The sequence below is a fragment of the Linepithema humile genome, chromosome 2, assembly GCF_040581485.1.
Source record: "Linepithema humile isolate Giens D197 chromosome 2, Lhum_UNIL_v1.0, whole genome shotgun sequence".
Lineage (NCBI taxonomy): Eukaryota > Metazoa > Arthropoda > Insecta > Hymenoptera > Formicidae > Linepithema > Linepithema humile.
Genome location: NC_090129.1, coordinates 25,370,281 through 25,383,505, shown reverse-complemented (window position 1 = coordinate 25,383,505; position 13,225 = coordinate 25,370,281). Strand labels below are relative to the sequence as shown.

At 32.7% G+C, this 13,225-nt stretch overlaps 1 protein-coding gene across 2 annotated transcripts in view; it reads right to left on the bottom strand.

The window, feature by feature from the left end:
* LOC105667909 (metabotropic glutamate receptor 8-like) overlaps positions 1-13,225 on the bottom strand; it is a 119,042-nt gene that overhangs the window by 12,391 nt on the left and 93,426 nt on the right. For both annotated transcript variants that reach the window (XM_067349609.1, XM_067349608.1), the window contains exons 9-11: positions 8,918-9,073; positions 5,049-5,172; positions 4,364-4,475 (exon numbers count right to left, since the gene is read on the bottom strand). In XM_067349609.1, the coding sequence (XP_067205710.1) occupies positions 4,364-4,475; positions 5,049-5,172; positions 8,918-9,073 (392 nt within the window). The remainder of the gene's footprint in view (positions 1-4,363; positions 4,476-5,048; positions 5,173-8,917; positions 9,074-13,225) is intronic.

Below are 13,225 nucleotides of genomic sequence, written 5' to 3'. Positions count from 1 at the left end.
ATCCTTTGTACTTCAATTAGTATGCTGTTGCGGCTATTTTTGGCTGATATTGATTTGTCATTTTAACTAATAATAGCTGTAGTCAATAATAAGCTAATAGTTAACGATTACTATTATTATCATTAGTTTAACCGCCAATCAAAACTCTCGTGATCATTACAACCACTATAGGCGGCATTATTCGCGCGACGGATCAAACTGAGTATATGCGTGATCACGCAGAAACAAGTGAACGCAGCGGTGATTATCATTTTAATTGTCATTATAGCGCTATTCATTGATGGATATTTGTCAAAACGCGCACTTTAATCAGACAGTGAATAAATCTCATTTATGATACAAATCGTGCACCAATTATCGCTCCTCCGCGTATAGATAATTAATTACTCCGCGCTTAATAAATTGTTATCTATGAGCGTTTATTGCATTCGATCGCTTATTTGCATTTTTGTCGCGCTTGCATAATACGCAAGCTGATGCAAAAAGTTCAGCGCATTTTAAGCGTGTTGCAGAACAATATTTGCTTAGATCGTAAGGTTTAATTAACAAATTAATTATGCATGTGTTGGTTATTAGCATAAATTTTATGAACCAAATTCGACTTAATTAGATTTATGCAGATCGTACAATAAAGTGTATATTTTTTGATCTAGAGATATTGTAAGATATTGACAATCTTATTTTTCTACATTTTTGTTAATTACTATTCTCTGTTTTTTAATTACAGGTTTAATTTGAGCGTTCGTAAATCTATCAAAATTACATTCATATTTATCAGAATTAAGCAATCAAGATTTTTATTTAAAAAAAAATTGTTGTAAGTTGATATAGTTATTCTAATAAAAAATTACAGAGAAAGACTAAATTTACAATAAAAATATAAACAAATTTGATTGTGCCATAGGCAATATTTTTATTTTTTTGGTCATAAAATATAATTATGTTATTTATCTCTTAGAATTTTTGCTGTACTATAAAAATAAAAAAAATATATTACGGAGAGAGAAAAGTAAAAATTTTCAATCTGAAACAGTAAATCGATCCCGTTTATTCGCGCTTCTTGGTGGATTCTATTAAGTTCATTCTGTACGCGTAAATCACACTACAAAAGTCTTTACAAAGTCTCATCGGGGATTCATCGGAGTGCGATGCAAACAATATGGAATTTACTGGGGGCAATCGTTGGCAAAGCGCCAGCTACGGAATTGCATCGTTTTCGTCAGCTTTTCACGAGCGTTAGACGCCGACTTTCCTAATGAGAGGCTGTAATGAACATCGTGAAACTTTCGCCATAACCAACAAGCTCTCTTTCGTCGTCATTGAGGTTGTCGACGCGGATGATCGAGCTTAAAATTTCGCATGAGCTTATTACGGGTGCGAATTGCGGAAAAGTGATAAAGCAAAAGTAGTTGCAACGATAGAAGGAAAGAAAGTAAGAGGAGAGAGAGAAATTAGAATGAGATCGAAGAAATTTTAAGGCCTAAACTTCCCTTTCTTTTCAGGTTGAATAAAACTTAAGCTAAAATCAAAAAAGTTCCTTAATATCTACAAAAAATCTACAAAAAATCTACAAAAAAAAAAAAAAAAAAAAAAAATAACAGCGTTAAAAATATTGTAAGATGTGTGTGCAAGTTTATAATAATGCAAAATATATGAATAAGTATAGCAGAAAAAATAAACGATGAGAAGAACACATAGTTTGTCGATTAAGGTCGCGGATGATCGCCCTTAAGTTTGGAAGCAAATTTGAAAGCAAATTGCGCAAAAATGATAAAGTCAAGGCAGCTGTGGTGATAAACGAAAGAAAGGCAATTTTAAGAGATTTACTTGTTAGATTAAGGCTAACGGGAGTTTAAGTTGAAACTTAAAAAAAATTTCTTATTTCTTACGAACAAAATCGACGTTTTGAAGGAATGATTTATCAAGAAGATAAAATCAATGAAGGAATGATTTATCAAAAAGATAAAATCAATGAAGGAATGATTTATCAAGAAGAAAAAAGTAATATTTTTTTTTTATTTTTTAATAATTATATTTCAAAATAATACTTTAGAAAATACAAATAAAGATGAAGCTGTTGTTATTGTTCTCCAAAAATTGAAAAAATGTTTCTCTTATTAAAAAAAAACTCTAGCGAGTGCAAATAAATAAATAAAATGTGTAAATATTATTACATATCTATGCAGCTTTTATTTTAAGAATTTTTTAAAAGCTTGATTACTCTTGAATAAAATTGTTTGTGTGAATTGTAGCATTTCCCTATTCAGTAAAGATTGTATTATGTATGATTTTATAACGAAAAGAAGAGAACGATTGAGAAAGCATCTCGCGAATATTCTTTTCTTTTACGTTCTTTAACAGGAGAAACTAATAATAGTCATTGTAAAGGATGCAGCGATAATGAAACGTTGGGTGATGCCTCTGGCTGCGCTACGATATCGGGTTCTCCTTGTTTGCCCGACATCAACTTAAGAAAAGCTAATTATCAGCGTTACGGAGTTCTGGGGGAGGGGAGCAAACTACCGATGTCGATTCCGAGAAAGTTTGGTGCGTGTGTCATTAACTTCTGATAACCAAAATGTTAAAGGGAACGATTTAATTCAAGGACATATGAACCATACGATCTAAATGGATTACAACTCAAGGGACTTAAACGCCAAAAGGCGGCTCCGCGAGCTTCAATGTTGGAATACATAATCGAATAGATTTACAGTCCCTAAATTAATTAAACTGAAATAATTGGATTAAATTGATTAAATATTAAAATAAAGTACTAAAAATACAACAAAAAATGAAATAAATACTAAAAAAATAATTCCAATAAACATTCACTGTAAAAAAGCAAATAGATTTAAAATTGATTGGAACACATTTTACGCAGAAAACGAAGGAATAGAAGAAGCAAACAAAATAAGAAAATAAATAAAAAAAGTAATTAAAGTCTTAAAAATTTCTTTTACATATTTTTGAGTCTTTATATATATTTTTCATAATTCTAAATAATTACGGAATTATATATAACACTGATAATACCTAAATACCGAAATTCTTGTAAATGCAGTACTGTCAGTCTAATTTTATATCAAGTTTTTTACAAAGATTAATATCATTTTTCTGTACATTTTCTCGGAAAACTTGTCTCGAGAAACTTGTTTCACTAGCATTTAAATACTTCAATTCTGCGACGGTTAAGACTCGGAGTCTCATATCCATACATTTGTAATTTAAAGTCCAGGAGTTATAATATGAAGCAAGACATCTACCGCAGAGTGGCAAACGGACAGCGTATGCAAAAACCGTGTCGTGCGGTACAATTATTCCTCCTACATTATCTATGTTCCGCATGTATGGTTGGCATCCTAAGGGAAGTTGCGGAAAATGTCAGGGATCGCGAATGCTCTGGGATTAACCGGGGATTGGGGCACAATTACAGATCTACTTTAACTTGCATGAAATTCTGCTCGCTGAGAGGACAGGAAGTGAGAATGGGCGAGAGGCGAGGCCAGAAGTAGAGAAGATAGTCCGTGTTCACTTTATTAGACGTAACTCGCATATCACGAGAGTTTGTGGGAATTGTACAGCCGGATCCCCGACGGAGTTTCAGTCAAAACGTGTGTTAGAATTTAATTATATAAACCGCGTAAAATAAGTTGACTCGTCGTCGAGGTGGTCCCATAGTTTCGTTTCGTTATAAGAAATTCAATTAATAAGTTCGCATTTTGCGTATTTCAACGTATTATACGGCGCTGTGTTTGCAACTGCGGTATATGCATCATAAATTGTATCAATTATGATGAAATAAAAGAGAGATATGTAGGTCGCGCGTTATTAAACAAGTTGGTTATTAAATATATCAACTTCGATGCGTCAATAAGTCGCAATGAGTTTTGAACCACTGTTTCGAAATCTGCATTAACTCTAAAGCCGATGAAAATTAGAGGCAAACCGTAAATAAACTCCGGCGCAACAACCGCCGGAGATGTAATAGGAATTTGCGAGTGTTACTCGCGAATGGACAATTACTTAATGTACTGATTCCCATTTAACCGCTAATCCGTTGGTCAACGGTTTATTCGTTGAGTTTAATAAATCCCTAAACTTGTAAGCTTGATAATGTAAATTGTATTCACAAAATGTAATATTAATAATATTCATTTTAAAATATGTTAATTCAATCTTGCATACCCTTCTTAAATATTATCTCGTTCAATATTTGCAATTAATACTCATTATACTGCTTTAATCTCTTGCTCTCTCATTGTTCTGCAAATCGATAGATCTGTCATGAACACCCTATCAGCTAATAGAACTGCGCAGCACTCAGCGGTTCTGGTTATCCTCAGACTTTGCAATGTGCACTTACTACAAAATTGCGGACGTGTCCCATCGGGCAGTTATCGCTGCACATACTGTGTGGAATGTGACGCTCGCCGACTCCAGTCGCCCATCGTGTCATGTTGATATCCAAATTGAGCCTGAGGGAGTCAATTAACCTTTAATTAGCAAATCAAATGCGTCACTGACTTTACGTTGTTATACTGAATCTGCTATTCAAGCAAAATCAATCTCTTCATATTTCTACAAGTATACGGCAATAAAAAGTAATGCATAATTTATAAACATTCCAACACATATTTCAATTTATTTTGTCCATCAGGATTGATTTGTGTGTTCTTTTTATCTTAGAAAAATGCAAATTATTTATCACAAATTACTAGCGATATGATATTTATAAAGAATGATATGATGAGAAATATACTTTTCTAATGCAAAATGCACGTTATCACCGTATGATTGGACAGAATATAGTAAAATCATTTTGTACAAATTGTAATAATACGAAATACAATTTGCGAAATAATTTCAATTTTGGTGAGTGTTGACAGCTGTATAAGCACGGAGTGACACTAATATCAATTTAGTAACTGGATTTACAGTAATGCGTGAGATATATAGGATAGTTAAAGATTAATGCGACAGTTCGTGCAATTCGTACGACAAATGACAAAGTTTGCGGATTCCATTTGAATTTGGAGGCCACTACTCACTCTTCCCTCCACGTGCCGATGAGAATGTAATCGAAGCGATCCTCTTTCCTTTGATATTGATAGATGTTGTAAAATCCGTAGGCGTCTCCGTCAGCATTGAATTTGATCTCCGTGTTTTGTCGACCTAAAATAAGATGGAAAGTGCTGGTTCGACATTCTAAATGCTACAGCTTATGCTAATACGATTATAGAATGTGAAGCGTTTCATCTTTTTCCAATTTCTTAGATTAAATCGGTTTTTAGTGTTGTCGCTGATGTCGATTACATAATAAACACTATTATGGGTGTCGTAACAGTTTACTTTTTTTAGTTATTAATAATAATTACATCTGACAATAATAATGAAATAAAATTAAAAAATCCAACAATAAAATTCGAGCGATATTAAAGTAGAATTGTTTTCAATTAACTTAAATTAAATTTATAAAAATATATACTATAAAGATATAGAGATATTAACGATATATTATTCGAAACATGTTATAAATTAAAAAGGCTGAAAGGTGAAAAAGAAGTAAAACCTCATGAATAAGACGGTCCAAAAGGGATAAACAGACGTTTGCCAGTGTAAGATCGAAGCGAATTTGAACGTTCCGTCTGCGGAATTTATGCCAGCTATTTCACGCGTGGTTTATTTATAGGGTAGCGCGTGAGAGGAAAGGATTTGTACGCTTCTTTTCACCCTTGTTAAGGTTTATCCTCTTTCCTTGGTTTATCGCTCCGCTCTTATCATAATAATTCGACGCAGGCAAACAGACAAGCGGATGTAGAGGATGTGTAAAAAGTGTTATTTTTGAAGATCACAATAAGAAAGAATAGCGGAACGAGAAAAAGCTCACGAGAGAAAGTGGATTGTTGTACAAGCGACAATGCCGAAAAGAAAAGGAAGATTTTGTACGCCAAGGCGGAGAAAATTATAAGCGACTATTAGGGTGAAAATCGTGAAACAAAAGCTCGGTTTATCACGATGGAGATGTAAAGAAAAAGATCACAAAAGTTGCGATAATGTAACAATATCTTCTCGCCATTATTTTCGATAAACCTGAAATGCTGGTGTTTCCTTTAGCCGAGTCTCTCCTTAGAACTTCTGTTTACTTTTATCTTAACAAAGAAAGTGAGTTTAAAATCAAGTTACAATGAAAAATATGAACAAAGAAAATAGGATCCCATAGTATAAAAAATGTAGCATTTTTTATAATGAATTGTTCTGTAATATATTTATAAAAAAAAGGAAATAATTATTATAATTAAAAAAAATAATGTGCACAAATTTTTGAGAATATTCAGGTCGTAAATGAGAAATGCAATACATATTTGAGAAGATAATATATGGAAATTTTATAGATAAATATTGGAAAAAGAGTGACACACACATCACATATACACATATGCACATATATATATACAATTATTAAGGGGAATAATTTATGAATATTTTTTGTTAACCTATTAAACTATTGTTACCATTACAATTTTCGCCGACAAAGAGACAATAAACATAATAACACGGCACGCTTAGTTCAGTGAAATTCGTTTAGAAGTTTATTCGTCGGCATATGAACAAGAGCACAACAGGGTGCGAATAGTACTGGATTGTCAAGACTAGCAAATAAGTTTGACAAAGGAAAATACGTCTACATTGTTATTCCGCGCACATAAGCGCACCAGATTTATGCTGCGCGAGCGGCTCGCCGGCGAAACGCTCAAACAAGTTCGCGATGCTTGTGCCAAGTTATCGTTATCGTGGCAGCAAAGCTAACATATCAGCCGTGGGTGGGAAATTGTGTTTCACGTGCAGTGAGTTATCATCAATGTTCGCGTTATGGTGAATCGCAATTCGAATCGCGATTAAACGTCAATCCAAACGACAGACTCGCGCCATTGAGAGCAGATGTAAATTTTCTCGCTTCTACAATAGTTCCTGATTTAGTAGTGTTAGACGAGTTGTCACGCTCCTGCCGAGAGAGATTCCATTTTTATATATTGTTAAATAAAATAGAAAAGTAATAAATAAGGAGCAATAATATAAAAAATTTTAATTGTTTCCTTTTTCATGCTTAATAAAAAAAAAACGTGCAATGCACTGTTAACAAGAAACGTAAAAGGCAAATAAATAAAACACAATAATTAAGTGTTGGTAAGAATAGTTAAGCAAAAGAATAAAAAAAAAAAAGACGGAAAAAAATAAAAAGATAATGTTAAATGAAACTTTTCCTTCCCAGTGCGGTCGTTTTTATTACCAAGCTTATCTGTGAAAATGTTGCAGGAAGAAATGAAAGTACTTGGGATGCATAGCCTTTTTCTCTCAAATGTTCAACAACCGCGAGGGTGCGATTTTCTTTGCAAAAAAAGAAATCCAGATAACGCCGAAGTTTAAGCCAGACTTTTTTCAGACGAATTTCGCTTCCAAAATCCAATTATTGAAATAGTGTATAAATATAAATTCAATTTATTGCTTTGCGGTCAAATAATGCACTTAGCGCGTATTATATTTACACATTGCATAACGCACGCGGTAAAGTAAATAATTAAGTATATCAAACAGGGAACATTCCAGTCAGTTTTACGATAACTGATATTTTTATTCCCGTTATTGCTCTATCCGCAGATTAGTTTTCCAATAGCACAAACAAAGAATTAAATCTTCGTAATGAATCGGGAAAACAGTATCGGAAAATTTGCTCCATATCGGAAAATTTGTCCAATAAGATTCGATCCAGGACCGTTTACAGAGCAAATAAACTTTATTTTAAAAATATAACTAGTAGAGAAAAGTATATTCTTGATGAAATCTATTTAAAAATTGAAGATATTTAGACCATGGTTTTATGTATCATAACAGCAGTTTCCATTTTTAAATATTTTAAAATGCATAAATGTTAGAATAAAGTTTTGACTAAATTAAACTACGAGAAATTCACTCTGCCAAATAAATGAAAAAAAAATTGTTATTTGTATATGCCAAGCTATTTGTCTTGTTTTTACATGTAAGTAATCTAATATTTCAGATTTGAATTGAAATTCTTAAAGATATTGCGCACGGATTAAGCAAGGCACAAACTTCTGTCACTGATGTACACCGGTTTTACGTGCCTTGCAGTTTATCTTTAAGATTCCACCATTTATATCGCTAATATTGATAAATGAAACTATTTTGAAATAAGATATTCTGATATAAACCCAGCGTTCCGTTAGCACACAAGTGCCTTGAGAAAGTGAACAAAGTAGTGGAAGCGCGGGATTAAAAGACGGCTGACGGTGTTGTGAAAATATCGGAAAAGCTGAGAGAAAAAAGAAAGTTCAAACGTTATGCAATATCGTTACGATAAATCTTGTCTGCTATGCGATCGGGGGGGAATGGACGATCAGGATAATCGCATTGCCATATGATAGTGCGCCGTAACGAGGGGCAGTCTTAATTGTATCACAGTCCACCAACGTGAAAGTGTTACGTGCCGTTAAATCGGGGAAAGTGTTTTAATTGCAATATCGATGAGGCGTCGAAATTCGCCGCTCTTTGACGTCACTGATAGATCGCTTCATGTACGGGATAACACAGTTGTAGTTCGATGTACGCAAAATTCTCGCAGATATAATGGATTCATTTGCTCGAGCCTCTCAATTTAACGACCCTTTCACATCCGGCACGTGAGTAACGCTAACAAATTTTTCAATTAATCAATACTGCATCACGTTGAAAAATATTGGCGAAACGCGCGAGATATTTCTACGATAATCAAATGTTTGTTCTCTACAAGTGTTATAATGAAAGATATAATTTAATTTATGTAAAATTGAAATACATATAGATTTCATAATTGCAAACTCGGGTTAAAGATATTATATTGTTAGAGGATTTTGTAACTCACCTACGAAAGTGACATTGCGAATGTGTTGGAGAAGTCGTGGGCCGTCTGGTGCCGGTTGAAGTGTTTCGCAGAGAAAATGCGGTGTGCCTAAAATATTTACGCACTCCTCCTCGATGACGTTGTGAACAGCATGCGCCATAGCGTAAACCGCATCCACTGAAAATAATTTGGAAATCTCTGGTGAAATGTAACAATTTCGACAAATACGATAAATACTACATTTATTTGATCCACGCTGGGGGAGCTAAATAAATATATTATTACATCATTCATCATAATTATAAATAATTTAAATACTTTCAGCTACTTTTGCCATTAATCTAATACTAAAAATCACTAAGCTCATTGTAAAACATGGGAAGCGACGCTATAATAAAGTAAAGAGCAAAAATCTCTCATTTACATTGGAAATTCTTGAGAAAGAAAATTACTCTCTTATATATAATAGTTATAAGCGCCTTTGTCTGTGTATAATCATCGTGCTCGTACAATTTTATTCTCAAGATACTTGATTCGCCAAGAGCTCGCGATCAAATTTAATTCGAGCCTTTGTTCAATTTATCAGGCATTTCACACAATCGTTGTATTGTTTCATTGCGATTCATCTTGCGAATCTTAGTTTGTTATACGAGCGCTGTCATCACTTATTTGCAGGATTACGGAGGATGCCGATCGGAACGCAAATTATTGCTTGCAGAAAAAAAAGCGAAAAAAAAAAACGCCTCTCGTGGCAGATAATAAGATAATTTAAAAGATTTATCCACCACCGCGCGGCGCAAACTTGATCGGAGAGTGTTTCCGATTGCTTCGCGCGCTCGACAAGACCCTGTCATTTATTTCACGTCGAAAAGTAGAACAAAAGAAAGCCAAGGGAAAAGAGAGCATGAGCGAAATCTGGAGAAAACCGCGGCGGTTGATCCTGCGCAACTTTTCACGCGCCACTGGCAGTGTTTGTTAACGCAAAAACCATAGCCGAGAAAAATTGCTTTGCTCGGTGTTCGCCGGTGTTGTTTTCCTTATTTCCGTTTGTCGTGACTTTGCTTTGCGGAAATTCGTGGAAGTTAGTTCGATTTGTCCGGTCGGAAGTGCGCAATCTAATGGATTGGGCATATAGTCAGCTGCGGTTAATTGCAAACACTAGCGAAACGTTTACGGACAGCTGATAGCGAACTGGGATTAATTGTGTGGAATTTATGTTTCTCTTCGGAATCCTCCATCGCTTATCCTAGATTTATGCATTGTGCGTGAAACAGGACCATATCGATCTAACAGTAAGAAGCCGTCACTTGCGGAAAGTGTTTTTTGCATGAAAATGGAAGACTAATTATTGATTGAAGTAAATAAAAAAAATGTCTCAACGAATAATCTTACGTGTTTGAAATATATGGCGCGTATTTGTTTTTTAAATATTGTATCGTATATTATAAAACGTAAAAAAATATTACAACTCAAAAGAACTCTAAATTGTTTAGTGTATATTATGAAGTTTATAATATACAAATACTTGGTTAATTGCATTTAATATTTATTTTTGATACGAAATCATTGTTGATATAAATTTGAATACTTTTTTATGTATTTGGTGTATTTTTTTAATCATTGTTCAAAATTTCCGAAAATTTTTTTAGATGCAATTTCATTAAACGCTTATAATTTAATTGTAACTCTTAACTAGGTCTTTCCCAAAAATCCGAAAAATTAACCCTTTTTCTAATTAAAATATTTTAATTTACACAAAAGTTTTTAAAAATGCTATACGAACATATGCCAATATTTTTTAAAATATATCAGAACACAACTCTATCTCTAAAAAGTATTAATAATTGCGATATAAACCGTGAATGTATACCGTTAATTCGCAAAGATAGTTTAAAGATATAACTGTCGGACGCTTTCAATGTAATTAACAAGCTATTGAAGAATTGAAAACGTCATAAACGAAACAAGACAATGTTAGGACAATCGCTCGGCGCAAACTGTAGATTTCATGATAAGTCGGCAAACCAAGAAAAGTGTACGATTAGAAGCGTATGGTTATTTTTTGTTTATATTTATTAATAATATTTATTATATGTTATTAAAATTTGTAGTGTACAACAAAACAAAAAACAAATTCAAAGATACTTTTTCGGAGATCCTTTATTGTAATTATTTAATGAAAATTAATCTGACAAATACTGCCAAAATGAGCGACAACGAAATAACCAGTATAATAGAAGTGGATATTCGTTAATTATGCAGTTCCGCCAATTATATCGTAAAGAGCAAATGGAATGAAACTAATGAGATACAGATGTGTATTATGAAGCAAATGAACAAGTTAATACAAAAGAGCAAAAGGGTAAGCATCTAGTAATATCTATTATTTACGCTTATAATTTCTATATTCAAATATTAACAAATTAAATTGTAACATAATAGAAGCTAACCGGATTAACGGGGCTAACGAGAATATAATTTTGATACAAATGCTTTCAAGTAATTCAGACTCAGGATAATAGAGAACTGGTTCTATTTTATTCAAGAGTATGAAAATGTAGAAGAAGATCAAACGGCAATTAATACATAATATGCAATTAACAACATATAATGATAAAATAAGATCATCAATTTCTATTAATTTTGATACGCGCAAATTAGTTTGTTATATGAATCATTAAAAATAGAAAGTTTAAATAAAAAGCAGAAAATACGCTCTAATGCCACAATTGTTAGAATTTAATTAAACTATTGTTGCAAAGGATATTAATTTCATTTTTTGCGCTTAATATTTTCTAAAAACAAGACACATTTTTCTCCTTTTTTGGTCAAGAGATTTAATTTCTTTTACCAAGGGCGGAACCGTGCGCTTTTCAAGGAGATAAAACGCGTATCTTATTAATGAAATATGAACTCAGTTAAGTTAAATGTATGGAAAGAGAGTGGTAGAAGGAAGCTTTAGAAATCATCTAAAGCTGCAGTCAGATGAAGGTATTTACTAGTTCTTCGATAGACCAGATAGTATAGTAGAGGATGTTGTCTTGTAGAATTTCAGAATACTCAAATAAAATTCTAAATATAAAATAAAAAAATTTGTTATATAATAATAGCAACTGATGCCATGATTATGGCGGTCGGGATATAGAATTCTTAAGTGTTCTGCTTTGAAAGTAAAAGTTAACCGGATCGCGCTGTGTATACATATTATATATGTAACGGAAAATGGAGTGGATAATTTATAACACGGAAGATGGGCAGCGGATAAAAGGAAATCGCGCGGTAAATAATCGATTGAGGCGCGCTGTTATCTCATCGCGTGTAAGTTTTGTCATATATTGTTGGAATTACGGTCGAACAGAAACGGCCAAGTTTTTCCCGTTTCTGTTTTGGGGCTAGAAAAATGGTCGAAGGGTGACGAAAAGTTGGAGGGCTGCCGAGAGAATGCTCATCTCCCTTTCTCTCTTCCTCCCCCCTTCCCTCCCCCGACAACTATCTCTGCACATCTTTCTCGTCCTTTCTTCCGTACTGATCATTTCTTTCGCACTTTAGGTATAAACGATGAAGTATTTCCCTTCGCGCGAGACTCTCGCGCACGTTTCGTAATTAATTAACCGCTGTGACGCGAATGAGAACAATTTAGCTACACATAATTCCTTCCTTGCAGTAATCGTAATAGATACATGATGATTTAATTATTAGATTTAATTATTAGAACGATAATAATAAATAAAAAATTTATTAAACTAGCGCAATAATTCTAGATATACTTTGTCAGCTTTAGACAATCTATAATTTCCAAAATACAAGATTAAAAAAACTATTTGTTATTTTATGTGAAATTATATTTCGTAAAAAAATGTATACTCTGTTGTTTAAAAAAAAAATATTTCTTGTATTACAAATTATATAAAATTATAAACACAATTTTGAATTCTGTCGCAAATTATAGATCGTTTAATATAAATGCCAATTTCAATATAAAATCATAAATATATTGCAGATTAAAATTTTGATAACAACTTACATTTTTCACTTTTTATTTTTAATTATTAAATAAAAAATATAATTATTAAATTAAAATTATAAATATTAAATTAAAAATATTATTAAATTAAAAAGTGAAGTAGAGTTTTTCATAAAAATTAATAATCGCAAATGTTAAAACGTATAATTTCAAATTTTTCTCGCAAAAATTTTGCATCGTTTCCACCAATAAAAGACTTGAATTCATAGTAAAATAGTGATTAATTGATCAAAATCCATCATCAAATGGATCGGGTGGAAAGTTTGCGGCAAAGTATTTTATTATTAAATTTTATTTAGTAACAA